The sequence below is a fragment of the Schistocerca gregaria genome, chromosome 5 (assembly GCF_023897955.1).
Source record: "Schistocerca gregaria isolate iqSchGreg1 chromosome 5, iqSchGreg1.2, whole genome shotgun sequence".
Taxonomy (NCBI): domain Eukaryota; kingdom Metazoa; phylum Arthropoda; class Insecta; order Orthoptera; family Acrididae; genus Schistocerca; species Schistocerca gregaria.
Window position 1 is genome coordinate 520,117,247 of NC_064924.1, and position 18,200 is coordinate 520,135,446.

The window sequence follows — 18,200 nt, forward strand, 5'->3', positions numbered from 1 at the left end:
GAAATTTTCGTTTTGATCTGTTAGATAGTCTGAAATCTGCCACCTATTACTCCTGCTAAACAGATAAACCTTCCTCCCTTTTTTTATATTCCTATTTACTTCCATATTCAGGGATGCTGCAATGGCCTTATGATTACTGATTCCCTGCTCTGCGCTTACAGAGTCGAAAAGTCCAGGTCTGTTTGTTATCAGTGGGTCCAAGATGTTATCCCCACGAGTTGGTTCTCTGTATAATTGCTCGAGGTAATTTTCAAATAGAGCACTGAGTATAATGTCACTCTATGCTCTGTTCCTACCACCCATCCTAAACATCTGAGTGTCCCAGTCTATATCTGGTAAATTGTAATCTCCACCTAAGACTATAACATGCTGAGGAAATTTATGTGAAATATATTCCAGATTTTCTCTCAGTTCTTCTGCCACTAATGCTGCTGAGTCGGGAGGTCAGTAAAAGGAGCCAATTATTAACCTAGCTCGGTTGTTGAGCATAACCTCCACCCATAATCACAGGAACTATCCACTTCTATTTCACTACAGTATAAACTACTGCTAACAGCGACAAACATGCCCCCACTGGTTGCATGCAATCTGTCCTTTCTACACACCGTCTGTGCCTTTGTAAAAATTTCGGCAGAATTCATCTCTGGCTTCAGCCAGCTTTCCGTACCTATAATGATTTCAGCTTTGGTGCTTTCTATCAGCGCTTGAAGTTCCAGTACTTTACCTATGCAGCTTTGACAGTTTACAATTACAATACCAATTCCTGGTTGGTTCCCGCATGTCCTCCTGACTTTGTCGCGCACCCTTTGAGGCTGTTGCCCTTTCTATACTTGCCCAAGGCCATCTAACCTAAAAAAATGCCCAGTCCACGCTACAGGAATCTGCAGCCCACATGGTCGCAGAACCGTCTCAGCCTCTGATTCAGACCCTCCACTCGGCTCTGTACCAAAGGTCTGCAGTCAGTCGTGCTTACGATGCTGCAAATGGTGAGCTCTGCTTTCATCCCCCTAGCGAGACTGGCAGTCTTCACCAAATCAGATAGCCGCCGGAAGCCAGAGAGGATTTCCTCCTATCAATAGCGACACACATCATTGGTGCCGACATGAGCGACCACCTGCAGATGGGTGAGGGGTCAGCCTCAATGTGAGCAGTATCCAGGGCAGCCACAGCTGTAGTCTGATCGGCAGATGCATGGGACGAGCTGGCCCTCCCCAACAAACCTCCGTCCAGACCCCCACAGTGATGCCCATTGGCAACAGCCTCAAGCTGTGTGATCGAAGCAAACGCTGTCTGAAGGTGGGAGCGAAGGGATACCAACTCAACCCACATTCTAACACAGCAGTCACAGTCCTAACCGGAGAATAACCGCGGGCTAACTAAACCAGTGATTGTGGCTTGGTTAGGGAAATTAAGTGAAGAATATGCTTTAACACTGGCAGTAATAGTTACAGAATCAGTAATGACAAGATTGTTTGTTAGAATGAGGGAGGAGAAGAAATAGCGACATCACACAAATTGTGGAAGAATATGACAATTCCAAATTTATATAAAAATTTCATACTACCACTTTTCGATCTCATGCTTTAGAAGCTAGAGAGTATGAATGAAATGTGAAACTATTTCCTAACATAAAACTTTTTGCTTCTAGTAGGCCTAATAGGCATTTGACATTGGTACTTCGTGAATTATATTCTGTTGTATTATAAAAATGACTATTTGTACCAAAACAGTCTCGTTTATTTGGTGTGTGTTATAATTGCTGCAATATTACGCAGGCCTATTTAGTTTTATCTGGCAGACACTGACAAAATATGTGTAATCAGATCAAGAAACCATACCAGTCTTGGGTACTATTTTTATCAACAGCTTTTCCAGTATTGAGCAACGACATTGAGTTTTCCTGTTTGACGGACTTTGATGAGGTAATAAATTCTTTTGCAGAAAGGAAAGAACGCCATGTAAAGCTGTTGCAAGGTTAGAGGGAAAAAATGCTAGGACCTAAGAATTGAAGAAATGTGAACTGTCGTGCTTGTTTCTTGTCTTTACCGGTTTTATGCATCCTATATTTAATATCACACAAAACAGCAAGTTATTAGCTAATAGGCAGAAAAGAGTGCAAATTTTCTGAAGGGTTCTTGTCTTCCTGGTTACAAATAATTCCATCCAGTATTAATTGCAAGTTTGTTTTAAGAGGGGCAGGATGTCAGAGTGGCCGACTGGGAGCAGAATGGGCACCATAGGACATTTTAATTTCAACTGTCCTGAATATAGTTTGTGGTACCCATTACAAAGTATTAAACGTTTGAATTCCACAGAGCGAAATACAGTGACGTGTGGTAGAAGAACGAGGCATGGCACTACACTTTGGCACACTTAAGACCAAATAAAATGTCTCACATTTCCTCAAACGCACTTTTTTTGTATTAGACTATTCAGAAAGATTATGTAAATTTTTGCCGTACTACATCAAACGCTCTAGGGAGGAGGAGCGCCACTGTCTAGTATTGCCCCGGTTTGGAAATATCGTAGATCCGAGGCTGATGTACAGAGCAGTCTGAGTTGTTGTGGGAAGGTGGGTTTGGTTTAGTGATTTTTTGCTGTTTCATCTTCGTTTATTGCTCTCATGTCAAATGAAAACAAAACCGATTTCTGTGGCCGGGAGCTATCAGGTGAATTAAAATACATTCACATAATTACGGAAGGCTAAAATATGTTATTAAGTTTCAGATTTTATTTTATTCCCTCCTTTTTGACAGTCAAGCATTAATCTCCTTGCAGAACAATGAAGTTATTTTTGTCGGTTCTCTAAAGAATTTGGCTTTTATTAATCTTTTCTGCTGAGGCAGTCAATTTATTTGAAATGAAATATTTAATTCCATACTATTGGCTAGTTTCAACTGTTCGCTCAATTTCAGGTGCATTTTTTCATCTTATAGCACGTATGGCATTATACTATAATAAAGAACCAAACATAAGATAATAACGTACTGGTATTACAAGAAAATTGACGTCCAAATCTGGACATACGAATGTGAACTTCAAGCCGAATTATCTATTTTAGTATGTTTCATGAAATTCCAACGCTCTTGGAGTATCCTCTAATGTCTTGTTTCTTTTGTGACATAATGTAAGATCTTTTAACGTCTTACATGTAAGAAAATACGAGCTTCCTGCGTCATCGTAGCTGCGCAAGCGCAGTGATGTCTGTTATTTCGCGATCTCTGGCAACTGCTGAAATGAACCTATTTCTAACAGGTTGCGGGAAAATATTGCAAATGGTTGTTTCAAAGGCGTTATTTTCAAAGTAAATTTCCTTTTACGCAAGATGAATTATGAGCGAGAATATATGATGAATATCTTAAATCACAGAGCATTCGACTCTCATTTAAAAATCAACTCTATGACGATGACCATTTAGAATAATTTCTAGCCCAAAAGTTCAGACATTTATGTCATTGTTAAAAATTTTACTGGCAAAATTGTGTGATGTATTTTAAAGTGTAACAAGTGCAAAAAAGATCAACATTATATGTGAAAGCTTAGCTTCTCTTGCAGCTTATTAATCTTTGAGTCTATATTACACGTGAAAAACTTTTCTTTTTTTGTAGCAACACTATGTATATTAATTTAAACCATTACCTTTTCCTATCTGTGTGTTCGCGCTACTTAACAGTGATGTTGCTGTTGGCTGACTGCATCACATGTCCTATTCTCTGTCCTCAGTCTGTGTCGCCTGGCCACCAAGAGCTGTTGCAGGACGATTTGATTCACAGATCCAGTTATATGGCTCCTTCCATGTATATCGATTTTACGACTATGAAGAGTGGGGCCTGAAGATGGCATCAATGTAATGCCGAAACTGCTAGCACATAGAAGTTCATAAAATAAAATAAATTTCTACAATACATACGGCTGTTGGTAAATTATTGCATCAAGGTATATTCTGAATATCCGCTGTCATCGGATGGCGAGATCACGTGACATGAGCTATGACAAGCTTACAAAAGCTCATCACAACCTTGATTTCAGTGCTTCGGAAAGTAAAGTATTTGTTGGAATTCGAATTTACTTCCGTAATATGAAAATATACAGTGTACACGTTGCTGCACATCAGACATCTTTCCAAAGCGTGTACTTTTCCTGAGTTTCGTTTTCTAAAGTGCCGGGGAAATTTACACCAGTGTTAAAACCATAACCATTGAAAGGCTTGATGAATTTTACTGTTTGATGAAAAGTATACTGTCACTTAACACAGAAAAAGTTTATTTTCATCTGGGAGAAAGTGTATTTTTAATCGAGAAATCTGGGAAATTTTTTTCCTTGTCCATGTATACACCTTGGTATTCTGCCACTGCAGATTTCTCCGTTTGGCCTATGTGAATACTTCTTATATGCTGTGAGCAGCACTGGGATACACATCACTGTGTCTGGTTGATGTATTGCTTGCCACAATCACAGATGATGCTGTATACTGCAGGTGTCCATATTCCTAGTTTATCCTTCACGGAGCCCAGCATATTCTTGATTTTGACTGATAAGCAAAAGATGGTCTATATGTTGGTAGAATTTACCACCACATTGAAAGTATGTGACAGTGAATGCTTGGCAGAACAGTTCCACTGTGTCTGCATTGAAGTCAAGGACTCCTTAAGAGGTATCTTTGTGAAGAGGGGTGTGGCATCAAAGCTGTCTAGGATGTCACCTTTGTCCAGAAGTTTTCTTTGAAGTGTCTTCACAATGCCCACCAGCTTTTTATAAGTAACTGGAATGGGATAGGTGTGCTGGTTATCAGGAAGGTGAAATTATATTTGGTAGTGACAGTGTTCAAATCATTGCCTTGTCGTCCCATTTTGAGTTTCTGTAGCTTTCCTACATCACTTAACGCAAACTGTTCCTTTGAAAAGGAAATGGCCAGGACCCTGCCCTATCTTTGTTCATTCCATGCTTGAGCTGTGTCTTTAATGACATTATTATCAATGGACCATTAAACTGCAAACTTCTTTCCTTTTTTGTTAGTGATAGAAAATGTCAGAAAAAAAATCATTCATGGCATTTGTAAACCAGTACAAAAGATTGATAACATAGAATGCAATAAGAAGTGCAAAATTCTAAGAAGAATGAGGATGAAATAGGGCAAAGGTAGAGAATGCTTAGGGTGCTGTATATTAACTTAAGAGTTCCTAAAACATTTCATTTGCAGTCTAGTTCTATGTGGAAATGAAATGTGTATCATAGAAAAATTGGAAGTATTTGGTTTGCTGTGCTACAGAGGTTCGTTAAACACTTTCAACATAGAAAAATGCTTAATTATAAGGGGCAGTCAAATGAAAATGAAACAGATGGAAAAAAGTAAGTTAACTGTGTATTATTTCAAAAATAATCGCCATAAATGTTAATACATTTATCCCACTGTGAGACAGTTTGCACTTGCCTGCGGAACAGTGATTGTACCCAGATGTGCACTTCTTTGTCCAAAGCAGATCTACAGCCACAAATGTCTTTCTTTAGGACCCCAGAAATATGGAAATAACATGGGGAGAGATCCCGACAGTGTGGAGGATTGTAAGGGCTTCATAGTGCAACTTTTGCAGTGTACCGTAGTCGAAACAACCGTGGCAATACACAAAATCATTTGAAAATCAGTAACTCCAAGTCACGTATATCTCCAGTTGCAGTTTCTATATGATTCCATATTATTTTGTTTTTAAATCAACTCCTAATAAGATCTTTGTTAATAAAATTTGAATTTTGAAATTGTGTTTATTATATGTCCATATAATATGCACTTGTATTAAAAACAAAGATTCCAAGACTTACCAAGCGGGAAAGCGCCGGCAGACAGGCACATGAACAAAACACACAAACACACACACAGAATTACGAGCTTTCGCAACTGGCAGACACACACACACACACACACACACACACACACACACACACACACACACACATATCCATCCGCACATACACAGACACAAGCAGACATATCCTCTCCCTTAAAACCCACATCCTTTCATTTTTCCCTCTCCTTCCCTCTTTCCTGACGAAGCAACTGCCAGTTGCGAAAGCTCGTAATTCTGTGTGTGTGTTTGTGTGTTTTGTTCATGTGCCTGTCTGCCGGCGCTTTCCCGCTTGGTAAGTCTTGGAATCTTTTTTTTTAATATATTTTTCTCATGTGGAAGTTTCTTTCTATTTTATTTACATCATCATTAATATGCACTTGTCTTAGACACATGCTTATCTTCATTTGGACATATTATTTGTCAAACTTTTCATCTGCTGTCAGAATTTATGTTGATATATCAGTAGAGAATGCAATGATAGCTGAAGGTATCAAAAAAGAAATGGGAAAATATAAAGAGAAAGAAGAAAAAAGCTTTAATAATAAGTAACGTAAGGGGAGTTGAATAGCTGTGTGGTAAATGGTCAACTGTAAAAATTTTAGCACCAGTACTATTTTGTTCACATCTGTCTGATGATTCTCTCTGTGATCCTGAGAGAATTATCTGTTTGCCTTTAACTTTCCTTTCTATTTTTGGCAAAATAAGTGAAGAGGAGCATTATCAAATGAAATCTTGCTGCAATTAAGTGGGTGATGTTTGAATCAGTAGAATAAACATTAATTTCAACCTGGGATATTATCTTGATTAGATATTTGCTATTTCTTTTATTCATGCCAAATTTCATTTTGAATCTTCATCAAGAAAGCTCCCACTGCTGCTGCCTATCCTTGTCCAAACCTACCTAGTACATCACCTTTATTCTCTTCTCTAGTAAATAGAAAGGATGGGTTGTGAGTGAGTTTTTTTTTAAATATTTAGGTCTTCAAAAGATCTGATTGTGTATTTTTATTGCTCTGACATTTTCAGGAACTGAGGAATGCATATGGAATTGGTGAAAATGATTTAAAATTTGGAATAATAGGCTTACATCCTTGTGGTGATTTGGCGCCTATTTTATTAAAGCTCTTTACTGATTGCCCTGATGCTGTATTCATCAATGTTGTTGGATGTTGCTACATGAAAATATCAACAAATATTGAAGGGTGTGTAAATTTTAGTTTTGATATTCCATATTTTTTGTGACTAATTTTATCTTATACTTTGATTTGTACCACATAAGGTAGGAAATTTTGTAATCTGTTATGGATGCGCGCAAAGAAATATAGTCAGTGAATCTTAATGCTGTAGACTCTGGGTGTCATGTTGGGGGAGATCAGAGTGGTGAATCTTCTGCAAAACCTGGAATTCTCGGAATTAAATTTTACCTGAAAATAGTCAGGGAATTTGAGTAACTCTATAATATCTCAGGGAATTCTGTGCCTTTAGCCTAGCATTGAAATTTGATTTTATTGATTGTTATAAATTACTCATGTTTCTCTTGCTTATAATGTTCTGGTATACTGATGAATATGGCGTAGCTGACATAGCATTTTGAAGGATATAGATTTTACAGGAATTTTTTGCTGACAACAAAATTTATTTTCACATTAAATTCTAAACAGGAGTATATCTTACTTTTTATGTTAAAAAAAATAAATGCTTTTCACTTTTTGAGTGTTACGAATCAGAAAATTCATCATGTCACCCCCTGAAGAAGGCTAATGTGACATATAAGACATCTGTTGTCTCAAGAATGAGCAATGTCTGTGTGTAAACTTACTGGTATATTAAATGCAATTAAACTGGAAATGCACATTAATAATTTGCTCATACAGTTTTGGTATACACGGAGGTGTGAAACAGGACAGTAAATTTGTAATACTCCACATAACATCAGTAAACACTTGTAGCAAATATTTCTTATATTCTGGTAGCTGGTAGAACATAGAAGAAGGATAACGAATTCAAGCTTTTGAAGTGTTCTTCCAGAGCCTATGTGTCCAAAAGCGGCACACAAGGGATTAGTCCAATATGCTATGTGAAAACTGCTATGAAATTTTTTATGCAAGAAGAGTACACCAAAAGAAAAGTGTTGTCATAATTTTTTCTGCTAAGAGGGACTACATGTATTTTTTTGTGGTACACATAAAACTGTATTTAACAGTAGTTTATTCAGCCATTTCTGTCCAGTGCATGAATCAGCAAATGAGCAAAATTGGCTGTGACGAGAGCATAATGTTGTCAAGTACCACAGAAATTACATGGGAACTGTAAATTTAATTTGTTGAAATGAAATACTACTATCCACATGCTTAGTGATGCAGCAGCAGTTTGTAGGCTCATGATGTGCCACTTCCCTCACTGACAGCAAATACCCTATGGCATGTGTGCGTAGTATAACTGTACAGTGTGGTCCAAAAGTCTGGAAATACCCTCATAAAATCCATATGGAGTAGCAAAGAGTAAAACAAAGTCCCTACACATGAGGAAGGGGAGGGGGAAAACATACAGACTTCGTCACCAACGTGGCGGCTATCTTGAAAGCCGCCATCTAGAATTCGACTAAAAAATTTCTAGTGGTAATGTGGTCATGTGACATGTCAGACAGGTAGAGAATTTCACCAGAAAAACGAAGACATTGTTATTTTGAACACAGCTTTATTCATTCTCGAGTTTAACCAGTTTGGTGTGGCAAAGCATAACCAATTATGTGTGGCAGTGTGAGTGTTACATACCGAAAAGGCATTAAGCTGATGTTACACAACCCCGAGAGAACGGTTCGATTTGCTGTCCATTACGTCGCAATATTAATGCTATCTTCTGAAACCAGTCCTGTTGAACTTCGACCAACACATTCTGCTGAATTTGACTGCACACATCAACAGTTAGCTGCTTAAGATGAACCAGATCCTGTACATTCACAGCATAAACCAGTCCTTTGATGTGACACCACAACAAAGGAGTTAAACCTGGGGAATATGGTAGCCACTCTGCTCCACTGCACCTCTATGACCAATCCACTTTTGGCAGAACTGCACATCCAGGTTCGCTTGCATGCTGTGTCCATAATGCAGTGGAACTTCAACATGCTGGAAGAGTTCTGGAAATGTCCCAGCCTCTGTCAACAGTGAGGGAAAAGTTGTTACTGAACAGTACCTGATACAGGAAACAAGTGTTATCTGCAATTGCTGCATCACCCATCCTCCGATGTGTACCCGACAGTCTGTGCCATGTTCAGTTGGAGCAGTTGAAGTTTGCATGGGTGCCGTTCATGCTGCAGTAAAATTCACAGTATTGAGGTAAGGCTAACCTTACATTCTTGCTACAGGTGACAAGTGCTCTGTTACAGACTCTTGCTAAATGGTGCCAGCACACTCACTATCCTTGCTTTGTCATTGGTGGATTTTGATCTTCAAACTTTTGGTTTATCAAGGACAGAACCTATTGTCCGGAATTTGGCCAAAAGTTTGTCAACTGCACTGTGAGAAATGGGTAGTCTGGTCAGGCGGTGACTGTTGAAATCCTTAGCAGTGGCCTGTGTGGTCCGTTCTCCTGACTTCAAGATAATTTTTGATGCATTCTTCATGCAGTTATGACATTTTTGTAATCTGTAAATGAGAAAAGAGCAGTTAAAACATGACCACAAGTAAATGTTACCTAATGTCTATACGCATGTAACATGTCGGACATGGGATTTGCACTTTGCACCGTTTAAAACTCCACTTCATGCCTTTTCGGTATGTGACACTCATGCTGCCAAGCGCATCACTGCTGCCACATATAATTGGTTATAACTTGAGAATGAATAAAACTATGTGCAAAATAATAATGTCATTGTTTTTCTGGTGAAGTTCTGTATGTGTCTAATATGTCACATGGTCACCTTCCCATTGGAAATTTTAGAGTTGAATCCAAGATGGCCACCATACTGGTGACATAGCCTATAAGTTTTTCTCCCTCCGCTTCCTCACATGTAGGAAGTTTATTTTACTTTTCGATATACCGTTCCGATTTTATAAGGCTGTTTAAAGACTTTTGGACCACCATGCACATCATTGTGATAATTTTTGAATTTTGTACTCACAATGTAATAGTTCTTTGTTAATTTCTTATAGTCCTCACAAAAATGCAAAGTGTCTGTTCAGTGGGAAAAACAAACATTGACTGTACAACAGGTGCACCTGAGACAAAAAAATGTAAAATCGAACAATGGAAACTCCAGCTTGGAATATCAACAATATTAGTAAAAGGATACATTGCTACTCACCATTAAGGTGACCTGTTGTGTTGCAGATATGTATAATGAAAAGACAGTTACACATTGAAGCTTTCAGCCAAAACCTTCCTCAGTCTTTTCTTTGTGCCAGTCTGCAACTTAATAGGTCAAAAAAAAAAAAAAAAAAAAAAAAAGTAATGCATCTAGACATTTCTAGTTTTATTCAGCCTAAATTTGAATAGAGTAGGAAGATTGTCCCAGGCATTGTTCTGCATATTGTGCTGCATACCAGTCAAACTTGATCAATTTCATAAAATATACCAATGCAAATTGATCATGTACAAATGACTGAAGTTTAGGAATACTGTTTCACTGATAAACCTGAATTGACAAAAAGCCGTTGGAAATTATATTGTCTATCAGTTTCCCAAAAATCTCTTTCCGCTATCATCCTGGAAGATATCAATATGTTCAGGCCAAGAGTCCAGCATGAATAATGAATTATTTTTTGCTGTTGGCATGACAATGATTCAATTGTAATGCTTACATCTTTGTTACATCAATTAAAAGATTTATGCATGTGTATAGTCCTTTCCTAATTTTTGTTCTTAAGAAATAAAAGTGCATTTTGGATGCACTTCTTTGACGAAACCTGACTGGTCTCCTTATACATAACAGTTGTGGAAATAACAGCAGCTTTGTCTTCAGATCATGTATGAATTTCTTTACAGTTTGCCATCTGCTCTACATGTTAACTTGAAACTAAACCTTGTAATTTTGCTGCATCCTGTACTGTAAGATTTCTTGAACCTGCTCAACCAACTTGAGGAAACCTAGAAATAATTAATTTTCATGTCCATAGCAATTTAGAGTGCCTAATTTTGTGGATCTTCATTGGTAATAGTACTTCGTTTGTCAGATGCAGTTTAAAATTTTTGCCCTAATTTTTCTTTTATACTTTTCGAATTTTCATTTTGTGCACACTAATTCCATGTGTAAGTCTGTATTCCATTAGTACAACTCACATTCATATTGCATGAAATGGAACTTCTTGTGCATACTGCTCCTTCCTTTCTTTGCTTAAGCAAAAATTCACAGCCTTTTCCGTATTACTGAAAGCTATTACAGTATATTGTTTCTTTGCACTAAAAAGCTATTCTTGTTCTGGACTCGCAATTACTCAAAAATCTTCGCTCTAACTGCAGTTTCCGGAACTGTCATCGTTTTTTCAAGTTTCCTCTTATGTTTCCAAAGTTTCTATCAAAATGTCAGCATCATTTGAATTAATGTCCAAGAAATTAATCAGCAGATTACACATGTATAGGTCTTCAGGAGAAATGGATGATGTCAATCTTCATATTTCTTCTTTGTGAGACTTAGAATATTAATCGAATTCCACATTAATGTGAAAATTTAGAACCTGCTCAAAGTCAGGTTCTGTTAGTAGGCATGTATGAATATTAATACAGTTTTATCTCTACTTTTAACACTTCAGGATACCACGAAAGGGACAGGTAATTTTTGTTATTTCTTTACATTAAATGGGTTGCAAATTTGAGAGAATTCTAGTTGTAAACAATTGTTTTAGAGCAACTACTATTGAAAAATAAAGTTAACTTTGCAAATTAGATCATGTTATGTCATATTATGTGTTATAGTGGCCAGTACGGAAATAGGGCTTCAAGGTCATTTTGCCGTCTTATTTTTAGTCTAGAATATGATGGAATACTTTCCAAAAGAAAATTCTCACTAGCTGCTAGGGAAAAAAATGAAAACTACCATTACAAGAAATTTTAGAGGAAAACAATTTTTTACTTCAACCTGTGGTAGTAACAGAATCACTAAACATACTCAAAGTTTACAGATGCACATGCTGCTTGTTGAATTTTGGAAACATAAAAGTATTCCGAGATAAAAATAAAATATTATAAGACATGTTAAACCGTGCTGACTGCATAGTGAAAAATGTAGTCGCTTATGAATTTTCATTCTGTAGGACTGCGAAGAAACTTCCTGCGAGAAAGTTTTTACTAAAACTACAAAATTATTTTTGGTAACATTTCAGACTCATTATTGTATCGTATCACGTATTAAGGCAAATTACTTCCATGATATTCTGTGCGCAGCGGTGCGCAAGTCTTTGTTGGCCCTCGCCAAGAGTTTTGTTCGGACAGCTTCCTTTAATATGACCAAGAATATTCCCTACTTCCCAAAAATATTTTACTGGCGGCTAATACATATCCTTCGTCATTGCATCCATCACTCAAAATGCCAACATATGTTGCGCAAAAGTAATTGTACTTATTTTGAAGCCAATATTTTCACTGAAATCGAGCAAAATATTTGTTCGAAAAGTTTTGTGAAACCCAAGTTTTATTTAAATTTGCTGTAAGTCTATTATTCTCAGCACACAATATGCGCTTGGTGCACAAAAACCTCGTTCTTACTATTGCAATGTCCCTGTCTTGTGGTACAAATTTCATCCATCATTACAGTTTCTGAATTAAAAACCAAGCGGGCGGAGAAGACAGTGCATTGAAGTGACTGGCCAGAATAATCAGTTTTATCACGGACATTACTCTGTATTTCTCTAACCATTGGATACTATCCTCTGTCATACTAAAGTAATACAATTATACGTACTACCTTTTTGTAAAAGTCATCAAATATCATAGAGTTCTATTTTCTTTCTGGAGAATCAGAATAGGTGCTGGGTCTGTTCTGATGTTACTGCACTGTTTATGTATACAGATGATACAGAAGCACCACAATGTTTTGTCGTTTTATGGACTTCATTACCGTCAGTACGAAACAGCCAGTAAATCTTTCTATGAAGAAAAGGAGTTAAATTTCGAAAGTACAAATAAACCGAATGCAGTAAGATTATGTCCGAATGTAAAGACATTCGATGCAGGTTTTCAGGAAAAACTGTTGTTAATTAATGCAGAATTAACAATCTTTTTTTAATTGGCAGTTACCGTCGAGTAAACTAATTGCCACCACTTGTGATAAATTAATCAGACATTTACTGCAAGGGAAAAACATTCGCAGTATGTTCTCTATAACTGAAATGAATAGACAGACATTTAAGTCAAGTCAGCTTTTTACATAGACAGCACTTACCTAAACTGAAGGATCTTCTGGCTCCGTCGTGTCTTCAGATTCATTGTCGCTTGTTTCAGCTAGGTGTATCATCACAGATTCCACTATGGTGTCTCTTAAACCCTGGTTCAAGAAATCAGTTTCTTGCAATGCTTCTGCGTGTTTTACTCACATCTCCCAGTCTTGCTGAGTAACATTGTCAAGAGCTTTGTGTGTTAGCTTCTCGACATTAGCAAGTTTGAAAGTAGTATTTCTTTTTGCTACTTCTCACTTTACTTGGGCTCATATCAGTTCAAAGGGATTATACTGGCTGTGATGCGGTGGTAGACGTACCACTTGGTGTCCCATTTCATTTGCCAGTTGATCTAATTTTTAAGTCTTTTTGACACCTACGATTTCTTCCTTAAACAGGAGTTCACCCTACATTTCATCAACTGAAAATGAAACATTCTTTCACTTTAACCACTCCATGCTGTCTGCCTTGCATCAATTTGAACATGGCAGCTTTTCTATCTGAATGGAGTGGTAGTTGGTATTATCCATCATGGTAATTGACCCATCTTACAGTGCGGACAACAGTCGAATAAACCAATTTTTAATAACTTCTCTATTCATTTCTGAATGGTAATTGGATTGGCAAGAACTTTTTCCACCAGGAGGAACAATTTTGGCCTCTGGCATGAAGCCTGTGGTTAATGAACCAGCGTGGGTGATGATTAATTGGCCACCTCTACCAGTAGGCACTTTCAAACTGCTGTTTACTTTCGAGTCGTGCCATATATACTAACTGGCTTGGTTCTGTGAAACCCAAGTTTCATCCAAGTACACTACAGGCCTGGTGTCTTCAGCACGCAAGAAGTGCATTGTATGCATAAACTTTGCTCTCACTGCTGTAATGTCCCTGCGTTCCATTAAGAAGTTCCGTCCGGCATTACACTCCTTGAATCGGAAACCAAGGGAATGGAGAAGACGAAGAACGGAGGTCTTTGAGCCCAAGTAATTAATTTTTTCACAGAGCTCAGCCTGTATTTTTTTTAGCCTTTGGCTATTCTTCTCTGCTGTATTATCCAACTACAATTCTACGCATGAGCTCTTTGTTAAAATCGTCAAAGTCAGTTGATTTCCGTTCACATTCGTATCCCTTTCTTGGAGAATTGAAACACTCATTCATGTCTCCACATGTCAAAGCACCTTTCTAAAGACAGTAAGACACTGAGATCGGATGAGAACACTCGATATAGCACGGTAACACTCAGCTTTCAGCTGCTCTGACCTACCACACCTTTAACAGTACCTACATGGCGACAAAGCCAAGAGGTGAGTAAATCACAGCCCGCAGCTCCAATTGGCGGCAGGCAGTGGTCGTGACCTTGAGGGCTCTACTTCCGTGCCAGCCACTACAGCCAACATGCCACCAGCCGCAGCTTTGCTCTAGTAATGAAGTGCATCTGCAGACTGCTCTGACTCCACTAGGAGAGTACATCTCACTAACAACCTGGCAGGCTGTGATAATAGCAGTTTTCAACATTATAAAAAGAGCTAAAATTTTGACAGTATTTATTTGATTGTTGTCTTTTCATGCAAAAAATTGCGGATCAAGTTTCCACATCTGAGACTGGACCATTCCCTCATCAGTTGTAATAGAAAACCATTTTAATGATATAATTTGATCTTTTATGTAACCTATATGTTATAGAGTAGGTTTATCTGTGTGTGTTTGCTTCTTAATTCACTCCATCCCTAGTTTACAATAAACTTCACTGGCCAAAAAATTAATAACCCCCATGAGACAACCCCCCCCCCCCCCCCCGCCTTGGTAATGACCCCACTTTGATGAGGAAGAGAGTCCACGAGTTTTTTTCAGGTATGCTGTATCCAACTGAAGCAAAATACCTGATTGTAGGGATGTTGATTGCTATGTTACACCTGCTGTTCCAATTACAATCGGGTGACATAGTGAGCCAGTTGAGGTTCAGTAGAGTACCTAAGTGTTCGCCGAAACAGTTAAGTATGCATGCTGCTCTGTGGGCACCACCATTGTCTTCTTGGGATACAATATATCCATGGCATACTCATCATGGTGATATAGAAGAAATAATGACACTTGTTCGCTGAGAATGTTGAAATGAACTTCGTGGTTCATGTTCATGATAATGTGAACAAGTGGGCGCAGGTTGCGCTATGAAAAACAGCCCCTCAGTGTCTCAGAACCACCTTCAGCACAAACTACATCCTCCTCACATTGTGGATTAAATTCATTGGGTTGAATGTGCACTTGATGCTGGGAAGGAACTGTTAATTCCAAAAGCTAGGTTAATGTCATCAATTTTAGTTTTAATGTCAGCAGAATAAACATTTCATCTCATAAAATTAAGTACTGGCCAGCAATTCTTCTCATGTTTACCATTTCAATACAGTAAAGAATAGAGTTTTGTAATGGTGGTTTAGCTGGAGGGTGGATACGTATGTTATCACTTACTAATTTACACTACCTTGCAGAATCAGGATACACCTGTCTCTTTGGCATGCTGTGCTTGCAGTGCTGTTGGTATCTGGCACATGACATTATGTCTGGTCACTAAATTCTGATTAAATGATTGTACAACGTTTTCAAAAGAAAACTTTGGAGCTAGAAAGTTTGCCAATAGTCACTATTACCTGTAAGACACAAATAATGGCTTTATGAATACTTTTTTCAACCCTGAATTTCTGTCTCAAGATCTAGATCAGAATATTGAAGTTGGTTTTACTGAATCCTTGCAGATTCTGCTGATAATACCAAAATCTTGTACATTTAAAGAAATAAGAGTGATTGTTACTCAGTATTTTAAGTTTATAGGATTATGTTATTGTCTTCTGGTATTACTAATCTCCGAGCAAATCTATTAGCCACGTTGTGCTGCTTTTAGTAGAGTGAAACATTTTCAATATGAAACTTAGGCTATACTCCTGTTCTTACCAACAAAAGCTTGTTTCTTCTGCATGGAAATAAACTGAACTGTTTTACCCAAGTAGTGAAAAAAAAAAAAAAAAAAAAAAAAAAAAAAAAAAAAAAACTCCAGTTTGTTTTTCCCCATAACTATTCTTATTTTGCACTCAGCCTAAGAGGTAGTAGTTTTCACAGTAGTACTCAGCGTCTCTCCATGGATGCCTCATTACTTAAAGTTTCTTTGAGAATAATAACTTAGCCTGGAAAATAAATTGTTTACTAAGCAGTAACACACTTGGCCAATTGTTCTCGTGTGAAACATGCTACAATGGAAACATCTGGTGGAAAGGGACAGATCTTAATATATCAAAGTTTTTATACATTTTGTAAGAAACCCACAAAGATATACCAGGTGCTCAGATATAGAGGAAACTAACAGACTTTGGAAATAATTCCGCATTATTAAGACTTGTGTGTGCCTACCTTCCTACCTCAAGTTCATGTAAGGAAGTCACTGATTCATCCTCTCATCCATCTTTTCCCATGTGGTTTATCAATGTGCTGCATGCATGTTCGTGTAGCTCTTAATGTTCATATTTTACTCTCAAGAGTAAATTGCACGTGTGTTTTCACTCTGTGTTCCTACCTAAAAAAACAGAGTACTATTGCATGCTCTCACTTATAATTGTCGAGTTACCTATGATTACAAGGAAACACGATGGCTGGATCATACTTATCTGTTAGGAGATAAAATTCTTAGAACAGCCGGTAGACACACTTCAAAAGCAGGAACAACTATCCTAACTTTCAACAGGAAGGAAAGAGGGATAGGTTGGTTGATGTTAGAAAGGCAAGGCAGTTCACTCAGGCTTCAGGCTGAGGGGGGACCATTTGTGAAGACGAGGGGTGGCAGGTCCTTTGTCTTCCATTGTCCTTGCAACCTAGAGTACAAGTGACTTACTCCTGCTTTCTAACCTCTCTCAGCCTATCTCATTTTCCTCCATGAAGAAGAAGCTAACAGATCTGAAAGCTAGGATAGTTGTTTTTGCTTTATACGCATCTATCAGCAGCCCTTAGACATTCACCTCCTAAAAGTGTGTTCTAGCCAGCCATTCCATCTCTTAGTCATGTTATAGCTTTCTCACATGAATTTTCCTTTTGATGCAGTATTTTGTGACTGTTGAATTAGGACAGATGCTTAATATCCTGCAGATTGATTTTGTATCTGCACTCATAATGTTACACCATTCCATTAAACATTCGTAGAGGTTGTAAAAGGTGCTCTGTTGACAAAGTTTTTGTAGGGATGTTTGTCTGAAAATGAACTGTTTCCATGTTATAAGAAGACAAAATCAAGCCACATTGTCAACTCTTATGAAAATATTAGTGATTTGTAAGTAAATAATGAAATAGTGAAGGAACACCAACTCACCATGTAGTTGAAGTGTTCAGTAGGTACATCAACAGGATTGAAAATGCTGCAAATTTTTTGGACAGTGTCCTCCTTCAAAGCTAACTATTACAAAGTGCATGTGCCCACAACACATGCCCCCCCCCCCCCCCACACACACACACACTTATGCCTTACATAGATAAATTGTCTTGACTGACAACATTGTAGTACTGTGGATTGACTTGGATGAGGGATTTAAGGGTTTTATCAGGTAGAGTGACTGGGGTGTGAAAGGAAGTGAGGAGGGTTGGAGGGTGGCACTGGTCATCCCCTCTGGCACAGGCAGAGGAGTTGTATGTAGCACACAGTGATGTTGAAGAGTGGACTGGTAAGGGGAGACAGAACAGAGGAAAAGACTGCAGATACGTAGGCATGAACATAGAGTGAATGAAGTGAAGGTGGTGGGGGATTCTTTACAAGAATTCTCTTGCATTCAATTATCACTTGTCATTCAGTCATTAATGTAGATGGTTCAGTACCACAGTTTGTAAGCTTGTATATGTGTGGTCAGAATGTACCAACATGTTTTTAATTTATAGTTAAACACAACATAATTGGAGAGAAGCTTGACAACTGTATTGGCAGTGTTTTCCATGTCATGAGATGCCAGCTCATACA

General features: G+C 37.9%; 1 protein-coding gene across 7 annotated transcripts in view; it reads left to right on the forward strand.

Moving 5' to 3' along the window:
- The window catches only part of LOC126272763 (methyltransferase-like protein 25B), a 96,551-nt gene that overhangs the window by 14,051 nt on the left and 64,300 nt on the right, over positions 1–18,200 (forward strand). For all 7 annotated transcript variants that reach the window (XR_007549260.1, XM_049975883.1, XM_049975885.1 and 4 more), the window contains one exon: positions 6,870–7,045. Coding sequence is in view for 6 of the 7 variants with exons in the window: in XM_049975883.1 (XP_049831840.1) it covers positions 6,870–7,045 (176 nt within the window). In the remaining variant the exon portion in view is untranslated. The remainder of the gene's footprint in view (positions 1–6,869; positions 7,046–18,200) is intronic.